At 35.8% G+C, this 21,645-nt stretch overlaps 2 protein-coding genes across 3 annotated transcripts; both read left to right on the top strand.

Moving 5' to 3' along the window:
• Positions 1–1,438: 1,438 nt before the first annotated feature.
• On the top strand, positions 1,439–13,053 carry LOC145617664 (N-terminal acetyltransferase B complex auxiliary subunit NAA25-like). 2 transcript variants are annotated; one of them, XM_081672391.1, is made up of 19 exons: positions 1,439–1,841; positions 2,679–2,835; positions 2,911–3,029; positions 3,133–3,207; positions 3,752–3,845; positions 3,935–4,053; positions 4,432–4,502; positions 4,830–4,968; positions 5,386–5,561; positions 6,669–6,871; positions 7,281–7,411; positions 8,487–8,563; positions 9,067–9,141; positions 9,283–9,475; positions 10,041–10,160; positions 10,237–10,375; positions 10,832–10,869; positions 10,953–11,213; positions 11,894–13,053. In XM_081672391.1, the coding sequence occupies exons 1-19, from the start codon at positions 1,683–1,685 to the stop codon at positions 12,581–12,583; spliced, it is 3,036 nt and encodes a 1,011-aa protein (XP_081528517.1). In that variant the 5' UTR covers positions 1,439–1,682; the 3' UTR covers positions 12,584–13,053. The 2 variants fall into 2 exon arrangements, with proteins under 2 accessions (XP_081528517.1, XP_081528518.1); XM_081672392.1 differs by lacking the exons at positions 1,439–1,841; positions 2,679–2,835 and having other exon boundaries at positions 2,938–3,029; positions 3,137–3,207.
• A 5,825-nt stretch (positions 13,054–18,878) lies between these two features.
• LOC145617451 (laccase-3-like) lies at positions 18,879–21,142 on the top strand. Its single transcript, XM_081672157.1, has 6 exons — positions 18,879–18,983; positions 19,093–19,244; positions 19,333–19,577; positions 19,668–19,796; positions 19,909–20,841; positions 20,957–21,142. Exons 1-6 carry the CDS (start codon positions 18,879–18,881, stop codon positions 21,085–21,087), a joined length of 1,695 nt encoding a protein of 564 aa, XP_081528283.1. The 3' UTR covers positions 21,088–21,142.
• Positions 21,143–21,645: the final 503 nt, after the last annotated feature.

Raw genomic sequence — 21,645 nt, 5'->3', positions numbered from 1 at the left:
TCCAATTCGATACTTAATTGTGAATCTAATTTCACTTGTCTCACCAATGTATGTAGATTTCTAGCATTATTCATGAATAATGTTATTGCTTATCTAACATTGTACTTCATTATGATTAGCATATCATCTCACATCAAACCTATATTAAAGGAATATGAATCAAAGCACTAATAATCCCCTTGTTTGATTAACTTGTTTTCATTGACCTCTATCACGTTTATCAATGAATACGAGGAGCATCAATGTTTTCCATACATGTTATGATAAAAATGTGTCAAAATATGAGGTTTTAAAAGTACTAAGATGATTCTTTAATAGCAACATGTTGTATGTATACCACACACATAAACGCTGTACGCCAATATAAAACATTGAAAAATTACATTATTATTATAACCTATTTTTAAAAAAATGTATGAAAAAACACAATGACTAATAAAAGTTAATCAGTTTAAGCATGTCAGTTTTAAGTGATTTGTGGATATAAGTTATTCCAGATGCTTAAATTAGGGCCAGTTCACATTTACTGAACTAAGCTGAACTGAACTGAGTTGAAATGAATATTTTATGAGAGAAGGAAATTAGGAGTTGAAGTGAACTGAACTGATTGGAGCTGAACTGAACTGAAAATAAGTAAATGTGAACAGACCCTTAGTAAACCTGACCCATAATTTTTTTTTTTTTTGAGTTGTATATATATATATGGTATGTGAGTTCCTAGCAACACTTGTGATGTTTTCTGATCCATAAGGATAAAAAAGGTGGGGTGACCAAAGGAAGTACTAGTGCATACTGATATTCACGATATGCATTAAACAAACTCATGACAGGGTAGGTAAAAGAAGACTACAACGTGTGAAATCATCTTAACAATATCACTACCATTATTTTTTAAAAAAAAAGTTCAGAAGAATTCCCTTACAAGTTGAGGGGGAAAAATAAGGAATCCTACTTGCTTAGGGGTGACGGGTGAGAATCAAACCCCTTTCACATGGGCGGAACGAGGGCCTCCAACCACTAGGCCAACTTTGATTCTCTTATCAATACCATTATTTACATGGATCAAAACTATTCAAAAATGCATGTACTGTGACATGCATGTAGTACTTGTGATACTTGCTTGACATTATGCCCTACATGATATACATATATTTTGTAGAAAGTAAATACACAGTACTACGTGTTTAAAATACCTTGCACACATCGTCATAACTGGTAGAGGTGTTAAAAACTGACCCAAACAAAACTCGTTTCAAATTTCGAGTTTTGACTTAAGGTAAGCATGACTCGAATTCAAAGTAAATCAAACCCAATTTCACTAAAATTGACTTAAAAATCCGAACTGACAACTCTAGTAACCGGTAAGAGATTGATGACATATAAGAGGTTTTTCTTACTTGCCTAAAGCCTAGGCTAACCCAAACTCCCAAAAAAGTTGAAGTTAGGTGACACACCACTCTAACAGACTAATCCAAATCCTCTTCATCCCCAAAATTAGGTTTTTGCCCCATTTCAGTTTTCACACTCAGTCTTAACTCTCATTCTCTCAACCATCATATATTCGATAAACAAGCCGGCATTTCTCAATTCTCTCATTTCTTCCCAATTTCTTCACAAATTCTCTTCCCCCATTTTCTTTCTACAATCAACAATCTCAAAAATTAGCAGAAACGATTTCTTCGATGTCGAATCCACTCGCCGGAAAATTTGGTTATGCCGGCGGTATACCGGAGCGAAAAGTCCGACCCGTTTGGGATGCGATTGATTCGCGACAGTATAAAAATGCACTCAAACTCTCTTCTACTCTTCTCAACAAGTACCCCAATCTTCCTTATGCAATGGTCAGCTTTCTTCTTTGTAAATTCTCTCTTACGTGATTTTTCACTGTTTTTAGGGTTTTTCTTGGATGCTATTTGTTCATTGAATAAGATTATATTTGGTTAATTGTGGGTTTTTTGAATTGAATGTGTTAATTGAACGATATTATGTTTTATATCTCTGATTATTTTTTCTCAATATAAATGGTAGAGTGTGCATTAATTTACTATTGGGTTTTGTGGGGTTTTGTCAATTTTGATCAAGATTTTCGGATTCGTCGAAGATTTTATGTTTGTGGAATGTTTTTGTTGAGAAACTTGAATTGTCATGTTGATTTGATAGCAAGAAACTTGGGTTTTGATATTGGCGCTGTAATCCTTTGATTGATTGGTTTTATTATATCTTCTTTGTTAGAAAAATAGCGATTTCAGAGTTGAATGTGTAACCTTAGATTCATTTTCTCATTCTGATTGTTGTTTTTTAGGTTGTGAATGTACAATTGTTGTCAAATTGTAATATTTATAATTATATCACTGCAATGCCTCAGTATCGAATTGGACTTTTTAAGCTTACAGGAAAGTGGAAATAGTCTGTCAATTTAAGAAAATCATATTTTTTCGGCAAATTCAAATTTATGAGGATTGTATTTTGTATTGTTGTTTACCGTGTTGCATGATTCCTTTGAATAACTTGTCAATGTTGCTTGAGTATGATCTTTATGTTAACCCTCACATGCGTAATCATATGATGTTCCTTTTCGTTCTTAGTTTGTTACTGGTATAAATTTTGGTAACTTTTCAAAATTTATCTTTCTAGTGGTCTGCCAAACCAATTGAAGAAATGTCTTGAAACATCTACAGGCACTAAAAGCTCTTATTCTGGAAAGAATGGGGAAACTTGAAGAAGCATTATCTATCTGTATGGAAGCTAAGGAAATGTTGCATAAAAATGTGTCCTTGTTAATGGATGATCTTACCCTCAGCACGCTTCAGATTGTCTTTCAAAGGCTTGATCGCTGTAAGTATGGGTTTTGATGCTTATTACTAAATGGCGCAGTTGTTTTGTCTGACATGTCTTCTCTAATTTGAACAGTGGATCTGGCTACTAGCTTGTATGATTATGCCTGTGGCAGAATTCCAAATAATTTGGAGTTAATGATGGGACTTTTCAATTGTTATGTTCGTGAATATGCATATGTGAAGCAGCAACAGGTTGATGTTTTCTTAGGCCACCATTAATTTTTGTTTGAATCTCCATTCTTGACTTTTGGATATGTGATTCTTCTGGCTTAACACTTTCCTCATTTTCTCCCAGACAGCTATTAAAATGTACAAGCTTGTTGGTGAAGAGAGGTTCTTGCTCTGGGCAGTTTGTAGCATACAGTTGCAGGTTACTCTTTGATGCTTTCCTGAATACTATATAATTCATTTTCTTTTTTCTTGCTGGGAATTTGGTATGCTTGAGGATTTTTCTGATTTGTTCAGAATCTTCAGATTGAATATTATTGAATTATTGGAAATTGGTCAAAACAAAAGGAAGTGGCACTGTCACTTGTTTTGCCTAGTGGTTAGGTGTTATTTACCATAGCCTCTCTGTATGTTGAGCTTTTGCATTCTGTTAGACGAGTCTCTTTTCCCGTGGGCTACTCATGAAAATCCGCTTGCATGTGTTAGCTATGGGCATAGCCTTTGTAAACTACAGTATTCTGAGGCCTTCTGGGCTTGATCTTTTTCTTCGTGCACAGGGTAGAAAAATCTGTGTAGGGTCTCTTCTGATTAGTGTTTGATGAGGTTGATGCAGTCTATATCTGAGAATATATACTATGATGCAAAGGTGGATTATAATTGATGTGTTATTATCCTTATAAACAAGCCAATGGCTATTAAGTATATGTTTTCCAGCTGACCATTTTGTTTTCTTGGCTTTTTAACAGGTTAGCTGTGGCCAGGGTGGAGAGAAGTTGTTAGGATTAGCTGAAGGCTTACTTAAAAAACACATTGCATCTCATAGCTTGCATGAACCGGAAGGTCTGTATGTGATATCTTTTCATATGTCTGAATGATAAATCATGTAGTTGGTCTGGTCTTTTGTACTGAATGATTTACATATCTTGCAGCTCTTATTGTGTACATTTCTGTGCTGGAACAGCAAGGCAAGTATGGCGATGCTTTAGAGGTCTTATCAGGAAAATTAGGATCCCTGATTCTGATCGAAGTTGACCGACTTCGCTTGCAGGTTTTTTCTGAAGCTTATTTTTTTGTGCTTTGTTATTTTGTCTATTGACTATGGTGATTGAGTGCATTAATTTCCTCATATTGTTATCTTAAGCTTTGTGATCTTTCTATTGCTTTTATTACGAAAATGCTTGAAACTGTCCCCAGTTAATTGTTTTAGTAAGAATGTTCCTGCAGTGCTTCAAACAGTCCTTGGCGTATAATAATTGAGACCTTTGAAACTATGAATTGCAAATTCTGTGCAGTAAATCTCCGTGTCTGTTGTTTAGCATGCATAATATTACCTTTTAGGTTGAATAATTGTTAACATAGACATTGAAGCTCTTTTGATTTTCTTGCATTCGATTTCTTATTTGTTCTGTTTTACTTAAGCTGGCAGGGTAGACTTCTTGCTCAGTCAGGTGACAATGCTGCCGCAGCCAGTACATTCCAGAAAATCCTAGAAATGTGGTATGCTGGTGTACTCTGTTTTAGTGTTATCATTACATTGTCATTGCTTAGTAGAATGCAATTCACAGCTAATTAGAGTTGTCTTATGTGCTGACTGTCACCTCTCTTTTTTTTAGCCTTTGTAAAGGATTTTAAGCTGCCTACAGAGCTGAGGTCTCAAGGGCTGAGGCTGGACCTTTTTTTTTTTTTTTTTTAAATTATTTATTTATTTTTTATTTTTTATTATGCTTTAGCTCAATATTGTGCTATTATGTGGTCCTTTTGCTTTTTTGTTTTTTAACATCTCTTTTTCACTATTTAACCTCATTGCTCTTTTTGACCTGGCAGTCCCGACGACTGGGAGTGTTTCCTTCATTATTTAGGTTGTTTGCTTGAGGATGATCAAAGTTGGTGCAATGGGGTAACTAGTGAACCAAGGTGTCCGCCGGGATCTGTCAAAAAGCTTCCTCATATAACAGATGATGTGGTACGTTTGCTTCTCTAGGATTATCATGTGGTACGCCAGTATTATCATTCTTGAACTTCTTTTTATCAGCTTTCAGTGACCAGATAGTCAGATAAGTAAGTTAATATGGGATTGGCATGGAGCTGATGCAGATAAAGGTTATTAAATGTAGATTAAAAATATTGAAATTGTGTTTAGAGAGAATGAAAGAGAGAAAGTGTTTGGAAAAGAGAAAAAAATCAGTAGGACTGAGAAAGGCAATAGTTTTGTTTTTTGATGCTCCATAATTGCAAGTGTGTAGGTTTTTTTTATGGGATGTAGAGAGTAGCAGTTAGAAGAATCTTTCAGTTATGTATTTAATCACTCTTATGTTTGCTAATACTATTACTGCTTGGGAGCAGTTTGACAGACAAGAACTTATTTGTTGTAAAATTGCAGTTCAATTCTCGTATCCAAGATGCATCAGCTTTTGTTAGAAAATTAGAGACAGAAGCTAGTGATGATTCTAAGAGGGGCCCATCTCTTGCTTATCTTGAAATTGAGAGGAGGAAACTCCTACATGGTATTGGTGCTAAGGAGAAACTTATTGATGCCTTAGTGCTATACTTTTCTAGGTTTGTATATATATTACTTCCTCTTTTATTATTATTATTTAATGCAACATTTGGACTTTCACGCTTGCCAATGCACTACTTCAACACTAATATCTAATTTTCATTTAGTAAATATTATAAATTTGATATATTGAAAGTATATATCGAGAAAATATAAACAAGATCCCACATGACTATTTTTTTTTGTTCCTTTATCAAATGATGGTCAAAGGGTATTATGTGAGTAGTGTTAAAGTCAAAATGTTGCACTTGTGAAAAAAGAAGGGTATTATTAGTTCTGATGACTGCCTGAACTATTTTTTGCCGGGGATATCAATTATGTTCCTAATTTAATGTTGATAGAGGAGAAACCTTTATTTTTTTAAACAAAATTCTTTTTCTTTCTTCTAGTGACCCTTAGAAGTACTAAGAAATCTCTGAGATACAGATTGAGCTGGCTAGAAAGTGATGTGGGGGTGTTCTCTAGGAAGCTCTCATAGATAAAGAATGATATGATTGGGCTTTTTACTCCTGTCAATTTTTGTCGCATAACAATAAAGATTGTGCTGGATATAGGTGGACATTACTACCCAGGGAAACTTGATAAAACAAAAATAGGAAATTAGGAATTTTAAACTTTTGGAGAAAGGCCTTGAATATAAAATAATTTTCTTTCTTACTGTAGAGTTTGACAGTAAGAAACTTCGATACTAAGTATCTAGATGTCTAAAATGGGAAGAAATTAAGGCAAAAGCTAGCAATCTTAAGGCGAAGTGCCATTTTTCTTAGAGTTTCAGAAACAGAAAAGTTAAAATTTGTGACAGGATTCAAGTTTTTTTTTTTTTACCCCTTCTCTTTCCTTTTTGTGGAAACATATTTGTATGAATGCTTATTCTGATTTTAGAGTGAGGGATATTGTATTTTGTTTCCAGTAAACACAGCTGTTTGGTCTGAATGTCTGTAGCAACTATCAGTCATTTCAATTTTCTATGTGCTGTGTTAAAACTGCTGCATTCTACTCTAAATTGATAGCTTGGTGTGGCTTATTTGCTTCTTAAGTGCTATTTTACTTTTTTGAAAATACAGCTTGGTATATTGTTTGAGCTTTTCATGGTTATAATGATGCAGATTTGGCTACTTAGCTTGCTTCTGCTCTGATGTTGAAGTATTTCTGGACATCTTAACTCCTGATGAGAAAGTGGAGTTGCTGGAAAAGCTCAAAGAGAGCTCTGAATCCACGTCTATGGTACTAACAAAATCTCTCGGTCAGGCAATCAGTCTCCAGAAGTTACAATTGCAAATTGGCATCACATACAAGCTCCCTGATGCTGGTGTGTCTTCCTGTCTCTCCCATTTGTCATTTAAAATGGGTGGTTTAAGCAATAGCTTCCCCTGTTATTTAAAATTGCAGCAGTTTTCTTTTTAAGGAAGTTTCACAAATATTGCATCGTTTTTTAATAAAGAAATTCAACATCTTCTTTCTTATTGCATATACCCAATATACCTTTGTTGACATCATCTCAATTTTTTTTTCAAACATTTGTGGGTAATTCACTTAGTTTTTGTGCTCTCTCATTTGTTGCCCACTTTTTTTAAATCTCTGTGCGCCACGCCCCCCGCCCCCCCTCCCCCCCGCCCTCTTATGTTGCAACATATTTGGATGGAGATTTTGCTTATTTGTCTGGCAACTCATTAACAACTTAAACTTAAAGCGTATTGGCTATTTTCTATTTGTCCCAGAACTTGAAAGTTTGGCAGTGAAGATGATTAATATGTATAGTGAAAACCTTCCTCTTTCAAAGGATTTGGATCCACAAGAGAGTATGCATGGTGAAGATCTTCTTCACATGGCTTCCAATATATTGGTCCAAGTAAGTCTGCCCCCACCTTTCTTAATATACATTGAAAATTCAATGAGTTTGTATTCCTTTGTGGGGGTTGGGGGTGTTATGGGAATAGTTGCATGTATTAAGGTTAATGTGATTATTATGTTTTACTTTGTTTCCGTGCTCAAATGTACTTGTTTATTGTACATTTGGCTACATAAAATTATAAATTGCAAAATGTTCTGTAATAGAAAGAAACGGAGGAAATTTGGTCCTGTAATCGAACTACTGATGAATTTGGACTGATTATGCTTATTGAATGGTCCACCAGAGAATTAAAAATATAAATTAGTAAGGAAATTAGCTTTTTGAAAAGTACTCCGTAAAAGAATAAGAGAAGATCATGTTTCTACCCCTGCTTTGTCTGACCACTCAAATCATTAGTGGCTGGAGAACCTTTTACTGAACCTCATCAGCTGTGGACAATTCGTTTTGTGGCTAAATCGGGCCCTCGATTTTTATCTTTTCTTACACCACCCCAATTCTCTGCAGTCCTTATCCCTCTTCTCATCACCACCCTTTTCATCTTCTTACTTGATGAGGCTTTTTCTTCTACTAGCAACTATTGATTTCTTTCCTTGTGGTTAGTGGTTGCTGGAGACTGGAAGGTGGGGTGGATGGATGGATTGAATGGAGGTTGGGTTTGGCTGTGAGAGTGGGGTTTGGTGGGTCAAGGGAGAAATTTTCAAACTTTTTTTTTTTTTTTTTTTTTTTTTTTTTTTTTTTTTTTTGGTTTTAAAAAAATTTATTTTCTCAAACACAAATTTTGCAGCATAATATTCTTATGTTTGGCAGGCTACAAAATCAATACTTTCCTTGTTTATATGCACTTCAGTAACAATAATTGGACCTTGGAGTTCCATTTCCCCTGTTTTATTATATCCCATTCGACATATAGGAAATAATGCTCAGATTTGCTTTGCTTTATCGTTAGGCAATTATACTTGTTTGTTTGTGATGTGTGTTCCTTACCAATATTGATCCCTCTCATTATTTATATCATGCTGTTGCTACTCCAGTCAAGCTGATTTTTTTTTCCAATCTTTGTTGCTGCTTTCAGTTATATTGGAGAACTGGAAAGATTGGGTATTTGTTAGAGACCGTTATGATGCTGGAATTAGGATTAAGTATCAGGAGGTCAGTTTTTCATTATTGAGGTTTTCATTTTATTTATTTAATTTTATTTAAAAATTCGATTCTCTTGAAATTCCTTGATTTCTCCTACTCATATTTTGCATTATTAGAATTTGTTGCATAATTTTTAGTGCTGTAATCCATGCATAAATGCATAATTACTTATAAAATTGCTACTACAACTTGTTGCAGATATGTAGAGCATTACCCTTGTATCCCCCCCCCCCCCCCCCCCCCCCCCCTCTTCTAGTTTCTGAGAACTCTTTGTGAGCCGAGGAGTTCCTATGAAAGCTTCATAGTGTGATTGTGCTCATTTATTTTTCAGACGATTGGTTACCTTAACATATCTATAAAAATTTATGTATTTACATATTAAATCATACTTCATTGTTTGATTTCTTCGGATCCACTCCCTGACTTAATTATGCTGTACCAGACTGACTCTCATCTACTGAGTTTTGGTTGAATGTGGAGCTGACCATGGAAATTTTTGTTTTAATTTACAGATTTGTATCGCAGTATAAGATAATATTGCTACATTTGTATTCTCACTTGGGTGCGCTTCCTGTAGCCTATGAATGGTTAGTAATTTAATCAGAGCCAAAACCTCCTTTCATTGTGATTAGGTTGTTGGAGTGCTACAATATATTTTATATTTTATAGCGATAAGATAAATTTCACAGAATGTTTCTTTGACTATGAGAATTGTGTCAATATTTTAGGTTTCGTACTCTGGATGTGAAAAATATCCTATTCGAGTCTGTTTCACATCAAATCCTGCCACAGCTGTTGTTATCTCCTCTTTGGGAAGATTTAAATGATCTTTTGAAGGACTACCTGAAATTTATGGATGACCATCTTAGGGAATCTGCAGATCTTACATTTCTTGCTTATCGACATCGTAATTATTCAAAAGTAAGCTCTTATTTAGTTGTGCTTATATTAGTCTTGCTTCAGTAATGTGTTTTGGTTATTGCCTTATTGGTGGTGCCCCACTCTCACCTCTGTCATCCTCATTTTGTTTTAGGTATATGTTCCTTTTTTTTTTTTGGGGTGGGTGGGTGGTTGCGGCACGTACATATATGCTATTTCAAGTATCAAATTCTGAATATGTTTTCCCTGCTTAAATTTACTTTATAACACTCGGTGCACCGGCACAGTTCAATATCCTTGTGTTTATTTTTGGCACATGTTTTTAGGTTCAGTTCTGTAATTCTGTTCAATTATAAACGCCTATAACTATTGTTGCTGCCCTAATTCATCTTGCTCTTTTTGTGACTGTTGCCTGTATTAAATCTGGAGTATATACCGTACAGATAGGATTGTAGGTTAAAGTTACGGGTGCTCTAGGTAAAAGTATTTCATGGTTCTACAGAGTAGGTGTAGACTGTGGAGAGCCTGAATTTAGAAAATATTATCAGGGTTGGGACTTTTAATATTTATGGGCTAACCAGTGTTGCTTCTGCTGCCTATGTTTCAGGTTATTGAGTTTGTGCAGTTTAAAGAACGATTGCAACACTCTAACCAATATCTGATTGCACGACTTGAATCATCAATTTTAAAGCTGAAGGAGAAAGCCAACAACATTGAGGAGGAAGAGGTAATTTTTCTTGCAGGACGTGCCCTTAGCTACATACTGATATTTCTTATGCGTCAGTAACATGTTTTCTTCACAGGGTGTTTTTGAATCCTTGAAATGTGGAACTCAAGCTCTTGAGCTTGCTAATGATACGTTGTGTCAATCATTGACATTCAATGAAGAATTGCAATTAAGGCCTTGGTGGACCCCAACTCCAAAAAAGGATTATCTCTTAGGTGAGTGCATCATGCTCTTTGACCAGGAGTGAACTGCAACATATATATATATATATATATATATATATATATATATATATATATATATATATATATATATATATATATATATATATATATATGTATATATATATATATGTATATATATATATATGTATATATATATATGTATATATATATTCTCTAATTGTTACTTTTTTTCGCTTTCATGCTTATTGTAGAACAGGAGTCTGGTTGCCTTAATATATGTCGATGCCTACAGTATTTGTTTCTCCAACTTTTCAGCAATCAGCAATAGCTTTATGAGCTTCCTGTTTATAGCTGCAACTGTTGACTAGGCTCTTATAGATTATTGCTACGGTGCTGCCAATGTTTTTCTTCATATGACGCTGTTTGAGTCTTTTGAGATAGATGTAGTTATAATAAAATTATTAATCTGTGTTCCTTTGATTACAGGACCATTTGAAGAACTCAAACATCCAATGGATAACTTGGTATAAAAACTTTTTGCTGCTCATGATGGTACTTTTATTTATGACTATATGTACTGATTATGGTCCTTTGAGCTGTAATGCAGGATCATTGTAGAGAATGGGAAACAAATGTGCAAGAAATTGTTGAGAGGAGATCTCTTCTTCCTCGGATGATATATTTGTCTGTGCAGTGTGTGTCAGCTTCTAGTAAGGAGAACATAGATGTTAATGGGTCTGTGTCTGATTCTACCTTCTCCTTGGAGATGAAATCGTTGCTGGAGCGCTATGTGAAGATCCTTGGCTGTTCTATTGACGAGGCTGTGAAAGTTGTGCTCGATGTTGCAGAGGGTCAGAGACCTTTGGAGGTCTGTATTATTATAATCTTCGTTCTTGTTTATTATCTGTAGCGACTGCTTCTGATACTGCCCCTCTTTCTGGAACTATGATACATATGGTAGCATGTGCCTCTACTGGATTGAAAGCTATAATAATATACTGCATTACTTCAGGATTATCTAATATGAATTGTCAAAGCTATAATGATGTATAGTAGTATACCAGGGTATCTATCATCCATATTAAAAAAGTAATTATCATATGTTATTTGAATAAGAGATGCCCTGACTTATGAATGGCATTTTTTACTTTCTGTTGACAGTCATTGGACTAATGTATTTGGGAGTATACTCTCTTCTTCCCGTTATGTTTTGCACACTTGCTTGGTATAGATGTCCAAATCGTTTTTATTTATTACTGTATTATCCCCCCCCCCCCCCCCCCAGTGGCCCACTCATTCGTAAACAATATGTCCACTATTTATATCTGTGCCAAACCCTATCATGAAAAACAATTAAGGGCAGAGGGATGATTAGCTTGATTGAAAGGGTGAAATTTGCTGTTTTTTTTTTATTTTTATTATTATTATTATTATTATATATATATATATATATATATATATATATATATATATATATATATATATATATATATATTTTTTTTTTTAATTTTTATCTAAACTTTTTTCCTGTGTCGGCATTTGGCGCAGGCTTTGGGCTCAGACTTGATGGATTGGGTGAACTTTGCTGTGTTTTTGAACGCATGGAACTTGAGCTCCCATGATTCCGTGCTTCCAAGAGCTGAAGGGAGTACATCACTTTGGCATCTAGTAAATTCTTTGCTACAGAAGTGTATAGTACAAAAGGTCAGAATAACAGGTCCCAAGGTTTGTTCTCCAGGAGGCAATCTGCCAGTTTTGGTGCAATTGATTGCAGAACCTGTTGCTTGGCATTGTCTAATACTCCAATCTTATGTTCGCTCAACTATTCCTTGTGGCAAGAAGAAAAAGAAAATTGGACCCACAGATGGTTCAACTTCTGTGTTATCTCAGACAATCCGGGATTCAGTTTTGTCTCTATATAGCATTATAGAAGTTGTTGTGGAATGGTTGAGAGAAGAGGTTAATAAAACAGAAGATGAAGCAGTGGACCATATGCTCTCCTCCCTCACAAGTGACCCAAATGAAGGTCCCGGAAAAGTATACCAAGCTCTTAAAGAATTGTTGTCTACTGCAGATGAAGGAGAACTGGGTGACCGAATCTTCCAAGGAATCAAGTCCTGGTGTCCAACAGGTGTTGCCAGGAAGACATTTAAAGGCCAACATAAGATGATGTCGACCTTTCTACAAATATGTGACTCCAAGCTTAAGCTGTTGGAGACTGTAAAGCAGCAAATATAAGGTGCAATTAACCAAGTATTTTGCTAGCTCACTCTTGACGGTTGTGTTGGGTCATTTGTTTGGTTGGTATGTTTGTCGGCTTGGCACATTGAGCCTCCTGCCTTCATTCTTTTATTACCCTAAGGGAACTTCATTATCCAGGCACCATGTGCGTTTTTTTCTTCTTCTTGATACAAGTTCCCAATCTAATTGGCATGTTTCTCAATAGGAGAATTTCGAGCTTGAATCATGTACATTAAAGAACAATAGGAATTACATTTATCTTTAGTTCTTTTTGACAGGAGAAAAAAAAAGAGAAAAGAAAAGAAAAAGAGAGGCTTGTAACTTTAATTTTTTCGGAAATGAGCTTTGTCAATAATTTTTTTGAATGATAGTTTTAGCAATTTTACATGATTTTTTATGCCAAGAAAGGTTTTCTTGGTACCCCTTTTCGCCCAATACATGATGCCTTTCTGTAATTTTACTTTAAATCTTTCTCCTTGTATATTTACCGAATTGCCAAGGAATACAGTTGCAGAATAACATTTATGCATTTGGACTTCTTGCTGTAATTTGTGTTTTCAGCATAGCAGAGGGCAAAACTCGTAGCTCATTTTCCAGCCACTGATGTCTGATGCTTTTCCTTGAAAAGTCTTTGCTTATATACTTTTTTTGTGGACATAAAATCTTCCTCGAACTTGATCAAGAATCTCTTGCACGAATTGTCTGAGCACCTTGGCCTTCGCTGGCTCAATGGACACTTTTATTTCCGACAATGCAGGGCTCAATCAAGTCAATATTTCCAAAAGATAATCCACATCTCCATGACTCCATCAATAGGGGTTGGAGGACTGAAAGATAACTTGAGTACCTAATGAACATGTTGCGAATAATACTGCAATAACAGAGTCATCCGATTCTGGCTGTGCAGCAGAAATCCACAGTCATGAACTTGTATGATCCTTAGCTGGCCAATCTGACATCACTCTTTACTCGTAAGCAGCAATTAGAGATAGTTCAATGACAGTCACCTAAGAACTAGAGGGGCCATTAGCATGGAAGTGGGTAGTAGATGAGTAGATGACAATTGACAATTACCTTAGTCAACAAAGTCTCAAATAAGGTTGTTATCCAACACTTGAGATCAGATCACATCTAAATCTACGCCAATTTATTTATTACATCAAAGTAGGGATCAAATAACTCGTTGCAAGAAATTTTGTCAAAATTTTCATATAAACTTGGCATAAGACACTCCCTACAAACTACTTGACCAACACATGGTAAGTTATTGTAAAATAGTCTTCAATTTTGGGATTTTTTAACCTTTTTCGCCAGAAATAAAAATAGATGAGATGTTTACCATGATCCCTAATACGCTCCGGGAGCCCATTTGGGTGGGTAAAACCATCCAATATGCCTCTAAACAGTTAATTTACCCGATTACAACTTGCACTGATTTCATAAAATCAAGCTACACCACGGACATTTATGACAATATATAATGGTCATATATGGTACCAAACGTCATTATATGACCTTGAAATGTACCCCCTAGGATCTCAAGACCTTTCGCTACCAGACCCCGTAATCTCCAAAATTCCTCAAAAAGCGTGGATAATAGCCTTCAATTTTGGAATTTTTTGACCTTTTTTTCGCGCGGAAATAAAAATTGCCGAGATGTTTACCGTGGTCCTTAATATCCTCCGGGAGCCTATTTGGGTGGGTAAAACCATCCAATATGCCTTTAAACAGTAAATTTACCCAATTATAACTTGCAATGATTTCATAAAATAAAGCTACACCGCGGACATTTATGACAACATATAATGGTCATATACGGTTCCAAACGTCATTATATGACCCTAAGATGGATCACCTGGGATCTCAAGACCTTTCGCCACCGGCCCCCGTAACCTTCAAAATTCCTCAAAAAGCATGGATAATAGCCTTTAATTTTGGGAATTTTTCACCTTTTTTCGCTCGAAAATAAAAATTGTCGAGATGTTTACCATTGTCTTTAATATTCTCCGGGAGTCCATATGGGTGGGTAAAACCATCCAATATGCCTTTAAACAGTCAATTTACCCGATTACAACTTGCATTGATTTAATAAAATCAAGCTACACCACGAACATTTATGACAACATATAATGGTCATATATGGTTCCAAACGTAACTATATGACCCTGAGATGTATCTCCTAGGATCTCAAGACCTTTCCCCACCGGGCCCTGTAACCTCCAAAATTCCTCATAAAGCGTGGATAATAGCCTTCAATTTTGGGATTTTTTTGACCTTTTTTCGCTCGGAAATGAAAATTGTCAAGACGTTTACCATGGTCCTTAATACCCTCCGGTAGCCCATCTGGGCTAGTAAACCATCCAATATGCCTTTAAACAGTCAATTTACCCGATTACAACTTGCACTGATTTCATAAAATCAAGCTACACCACGGACATTTAAGACAACATATAATGATCATATATGGTTCCAAACGTCATTATAAGACCGTGAGACGTATCCCCTAGGATCTCAAGACCTTTCGCCACTGGGCCCCGTAACCGTCAAAATTCCTCAAACAGCGTGGATAATAGCCTTCATTTTTGGGATTTTGACTTTTTTTCGCCTGAAAATAAAAATTGCTAAGATATTTACCATGGTTCCTAATATCCTCCGGGAGCCTATTTGGGTGGGTTAACCATCTAATATGCCTTTAAACAGTCAATTTACCCGATTACAACTTGCATTGATTTCATAAAATCAAGCTACACCACAGACATATGACAATAATAATGATCATATATGGTTCCAAACGTCATTATATAACCCTGAGATGTATCCCCTAGGATCTCAAGACCTTTTGCCACCAAGCCCCGTAACCTTCAAAATTCCTAAAATCGTGGATAATAGCCTTTAATTTTGCCAAGACGTTTACCATGGTCCTTAATACCCTCCGGGGGCCCATTTGGGTGGGTAAACCATCCAATATGCCTTTAAACAGTCAATTTACCCGTTTACAATTGCACTGATTTCATAAAATCAAGCTACACCACGGACATTTAAAACAACATATAATGGTTATATATGGTTCCAAACGCCATTATATGACCCTGAAATGTATCCCCTAGGATCTCAAGACCTTTTGCCCCCAGGCCCTGTAATCTCCAAAATTCCTCAAAAAACGTGGATAATAGCCTTAAATTTTGGGATTTTTTGACATTTTTTCGCGCGAAAATAAAAATTGCCGAGATGTTTTCCATGGTCCTTAATATCCTCCGGTAGCCCATTTGGGTGGGTAAAACCATCCAATATGCCTTTAAACAGTCAATTTACTTGATTATAACTTGCACTGATTTCATAAAATAAAGCTAAACCGCGGACATTTATGACAACATATAGTGGTCATATATGGTTCCAAACATCATTATATGACCCTGAGATGTATCCCGTAGTATATCAAAACCTTTCGCCACCGGGTCCCGTAACCTCGAAAATTCCTCAAAAAACGTTGATAATGACCTTCAATTTTGGGATTTTTTGACCTTTTTTCGCCTGGAAATAAAAATTGTTGAGATGTTTACCATGGTCTCTAATATCCTCCGGGAGTCCATTTGGGTGGGTAAAACCATGCAATATGCCTTTAAACAATCAATTTACCTGATTACAACTTGCATTGATTTCATAAAATCAAGCTACACCACGGACATTTATGACAACATATAATGGTCATATATGGTTCCAAATGTCATTATAAGACCGTAAGATCTATCCCCTAAGATCTCAAGACCTTTCGCCACCGGGCCCTGTAACCTTCAAAATTTCTCAAAAAGCGTGGATAATAGCCTTTAATTTTGGGATTTTTTCACCTTTTTTCGCTCGGAAATAAAAATTGTCGAGATGTTTACCATTGTCTTTAATATTCTCCGGGAGTCCATTTGGGTGGGTAAAACCATCCAATATGCCTTTAAACAGTCAATTTACCCGATTACAACTTGCATTGATTTAATAAAATCAAGCTACACCACGGACATTTATGACAACATATAATGGTCATATATGGTTCCAAACGTAATTATATGACCCTGAGATGTATCCCCTAGGATCTCAAGACCTTTCCCCACCGGGCCCTGTAACCTCCAAAATTCCTCATAAAGCGTGGATAATAGCCTTCAATTTTGGGATATTTTGACCTTTTTTCGCTCGGAAAAAAAAATTGCCGAGATGTTTACCATGGTCCTTAATATCCTTCGGGAGCCCATTTGGGTAGGTAAAACCATCCAATATGCCTTTAAGCAGTCAATTTACCCAATTACAATTTACGCCATACAAACAAATATGGTATAAACAAATTCGTTTATCTTTTTCTTATTAATGGTAGCAATTATCCCATGTAGAAGATAACAATGTCTAATTATCATAAAAAAAAACTATAAGATGGAGTGATTGTCAACAAATATTCCTTTCAATAACCACAAATTTCTTGAGATTAGTTGCATGGTTGATTTTTCATGGATGCTTAGATTAATGACATCAAGTCCACTAAGATCATTGAAATTTCCAAACATATGGAAACTTGATAAGTCAATTAACGAACAAATAGTCAGTGATAAAATTTCAACAAAAGTAACAAAAACCCAAAAAATTTCTTTAAAATAAGATTATAGTTGTTAGAGTTGCTGGCACACCCAAAAGCCAAAAAGATACCTAAAACCGTTACCTTAGATTGTCAATAACAAAATTTCTTGTTTATTTCGTGTTGCATACGTTCAAAAGTCATTAAGTTTAGCTGGAGTTTCTTAATTTTTTTTAAAATTTTGATCAAGTAAAGTGAGGTCAACTAATTAAGTGTTAACATAAATTAAACCAGATACAATCAGTTTCATGTAAATAAATCAGTTTATATGTCAACATAACGCATGATCTGCTTAGGTTAGATACTCTTTAGTGATTGGTGAGGTTAGGCAAACAAATTTATATTTTTACCATAGATAAGTCATAAGTGACTTAAAATCAGTCAAAATTGAGATAGAGTGTATTATTACTATTATACGCCCTATGTACAACCTAGTGCTAGCCTCGACTCTCGAGGTATGTCAATGGTTACAACAAGATAGTCTTAATTGTACGTAGCTCAATTGACTCTATGTACATTAATGAAAGTACATACTTGTCGATGAATAATTCTAATACTAGTACTTAGTTAAGTATCCCTTATCGTATAGTTATTATGTCTTCATCATGAACAACATTAGGCTTATACTATACATGCACATGATTAGTGCTGTGTAATGAACTAATTAAGCCGGTGAAAGTAAGTTGATTCTAAATGCATTAATGGTTAACATATGTGAGATTGGTTAATTATCTCACAATAAAATACTTGACGTACAATAGCTTGCATATACAAAGCAACTCAAGTATTCAACCCTATATATAAGTATATAACGCTATGCTTGATACTCCGTAATGGTTATTTTTTTCATACAACTACAGTATTAATTAATTGACCATAAATACTATATTCGTACTGAATCAAACAAGCTAAATAACTCATCACCTGACTAGATTCTAAATTAAAATGACTCGAATTCTGTCATGCATGATTTGTGTGTCGTGTTTATATTCTCAACCCTAATACTTTGTATTGCAAAGTTCAATTTTTGTTGATGTTACTATACTTACGACATGCAGAAACAAGAAGACTACTTTAAAGTCGTCTCTTACGGCAATGGGATAATGTTGGAACAAGTCAATATGAACAAAAGAATATGAAAAAGCTAAGCCTTTGAATTTGTTAAAATGACCTTTACCTCAATTGATCAATCTGTACATATCTTTCAATGAAATTAATTAATTTATTTCTAAGAACACCTGGATCGCAACACTTGGTCAAAGGAGAAATTACCATTTCTTGAACAATTCAAAGATTGAGGTAAAAATAAATAAAGTAACTTAAGATAATTAGAAGTCAATTATACACTAATCTTTCTGTAAACTTGGACCTACCTCTACTTACGCACATATATTCCATCTTCTATATAGTCAGGGATAATTGGTGCACCAAATCTTCGTTATGGTTGGACTAAGTACTTGATTTGGACCTAATATACACATTAATTAATTAAACTCTTACATTATATTTCATCTCATTTTTCATGTTTAATTTTAAAGTATAGCATTAGGTTATGACTTTGTGTCATCGTATGTTATGTACGTGTGTATATATATCCAACACTTCTCTTCATACTACTCGCACACAATAACCTTATTACAACAACTTTACTCTAGGAAAGTATAGAGTGTAAGAAGCAAGATGAAGTTGAGCAGCACAAAATGTGGCCTCTTCATAGGATTGTTTGTATTTTTAGCATTCGCGGCTGACTTAGCTAGTGCGAAGATACATTATCATAACTTTGTTGTATGTATTTTGAGACTCTATTAAGTATCCTAAGTAATTTTGTTGTACGATTTATGTTCATGCATGAAATGTTGTTCATTTACTAACTATATTTGTATGATGAAAACAGATTCAACCGAAGCCAGAGAAGAGGCTGTGCAACAACCAAGTCATTATGACCGTAAATGGTCAATTTCCGGGGCCAATCCTGGAGGTACGAAATGGAGACACCCTAATCATCAAAGCCACTAATAAAGGCAGATACAACATCACCCTCCACTGGTAAACTCTCTCTTAAGGACCTATACGTGTAGGATGTGTTAAGCTTGTTGATACCGATAATTTAACATGTTATGCATGTTTTATTTAGGCATGGAGTACGTCAAATGAGATCACCATGGGCAGACGGGCCAGAGTTTGTAACACAATGTCCTATTAGGCCAGGACAAACCTACACATACAGATTCACCATCGAAGATCAAGAGGGAACATTATGGTGGCACGCTCATAGCAAATGGCTGCGAGCCACTGTGTATGGAGCTCTAGTGATATACCCGAAGCTAGGATCTTCTTATCCCTTCCGAAAGCCAGCAAAAGAGTTTCCTGTACTTCTAGGTAAGATAAATCCCCTAAACTTATATGCACATTTAATTTGTAACATAAAAACGTCGAGTTACAAGGGACTAAAATTTTCAAGTTTGACAGGGGAATGGTGGAACAGAGATCCAATGCAAGTCCTTCAACAGTCTATGGTTACTGGAGCTGCTCCAAATGTGTCTGATGCATACACTATCAATGGTCAACCTGGTGATCTCTACCGCTGCTCTAGTCAAGGTATGACGATATTCCCTTGTCAGAAACAGGCATGAATACTTACAGTTTAGTGATCTGTTATTGGACAAGAACACATTTTTTTTTACTGATGACAGCTTCGATTATGATGCAGATACAACAATATTCCCTGTTAGAGCTGGTGAAACATTTCTTCTCCGGATCATCAACGCTGCACTCAATCAACAACTCTTTTTTTCAATTGCCAACCACCAAATGACAGTTGTTGAGGCGGATGCAGTTTACACCAAGCCCTTCACCACCAATGTTGTGATGATAGGGCCAGGACAGACAACCAATGTCCTAGTCACTGCTAACCAACCACCAGGCCGCTACTACATGGCAGCTACAGCCTATGCCAGTGCTCCTAATGTAGCTTATGACAACACCACCACAACTGCAATCCTCGAATACCAAAGAGGAGGTTCTTCGAGGCCAATCCTCCCACAACTACCAGTATGGAATGACACAAACACTGCCAAAGCATTCACAGCGCGATTTAGGAGCCTCTCCAGAGGGGAAGTCCCAACTAGGATTGATGAGAACCTATTTTTTACAATCAACCTCGGACAAATCAACTGCTCACGCCCAAGTTTCCGTTGCCAAGCACCTAACAACACTAGGTTCACTGCCAGTATGAACAACGTATCATTCTCACTGCCAACAAGAAATTCAATTCTGCAAGCCATGTATCAAAACACCCCTGGTGTCTTCACAACAGACTTTCCTCCGGTGCCTCCAGTGCAATTCGATTACACTGGAAATGTAAGCCGCGGGTTGTGGACACCTGTTTCAGGGACAAAACTATACAGGCTGAAATTTGGATCTCATGTACAAATTATCTTACAGAACACTAATATTGTCACAGTTGAAGATCATCCTATGCATCTTCATGGTTACCATTTCTATGTTGTTGGTTCGGGTCAGGGTAACTTCAACCCAAAAACAGATCCTGCAAGATTCAATCTGGTTGATCCACCATTTAGGAATACAGTTGGAACTACACCTGGTGGATGGGTTGCTATTCGATTTGTAGCCGATAATCCAGGTGATTTCCCAAATCTCTTACAGTACTCACTTCATCATCTGATCATTACACTTATCTTACGAGTTATGATGATGGTTATGCTAATCTTTGTTTTTTTCCTCTATTGTTCATGCAGGGGTTTGGCTAATGCACTGTCACCTTGATGTTCATATTGGGTGGGGTTTGGCTATGGCCTTCTTGGTCGAGAACGGTGTTGGTGAACTGCAAACCTTGGAACCCCCTCCATTAGATCTTCCTCAGTGCTGAGTAAAAGAAAAGCATTGGATCTGCATTTAATACAGCTTAATGTCTAGGAAAATGATGTCTAAGTCACAAATTCGAGGGACAGTCTATTATTTTTTGTCACAAATAATGTATACCATATTGCATAGTTTTTCATTTACATGTACCTGGCTGTGGTACAGAATCAAGCTATATTGTCTTTGTCTATGAATCAATACAATTTAATTTCCATTTTGAAATCGCGAAACGTGTGCCTTTCTCCAACCTGTTCATATCTTGCCTATTTGTTACACATCTTATTCAATTTTTTTCAACACAGACAATAAGTTGATACCGAGTAACTTCGAAATGACATGAGCATCAATGTCAAATACAGAAATGAACCACCTATACTACAATCACCATATCATATCAAAATTTGGCAAAATTTGAATAAAAGCCTTAAACCCCAAACCAACAATTCACATCACCAAAAAAATTACTAGCAAAGAACACTGCAATATCCCTATTTTAAGTGAACAACGATAGTGTATGTAATAGAAGCTCAAAACCTAATAACACTGATGATAAATATCTAAATAC

This window comes from Chenopodium album, chromosome 26 (genome assembly GCF_948465745.1).
Source record: "Chenopodium album chromosome 26, dcCheAlbu1.1, whole genome shotgun sequence".
Classification (NCBI taxonomy): domain Eukaryota; kingdom Viridiplantae; phylum Streptophyta; class Magnoliopsida; order Caryophyllales; family Amaranthaceae; genus Chenopodium; species Chenopodium album.
This window is presented reverse-complemented; position numbering and strand designations above follow the sequence as displayed.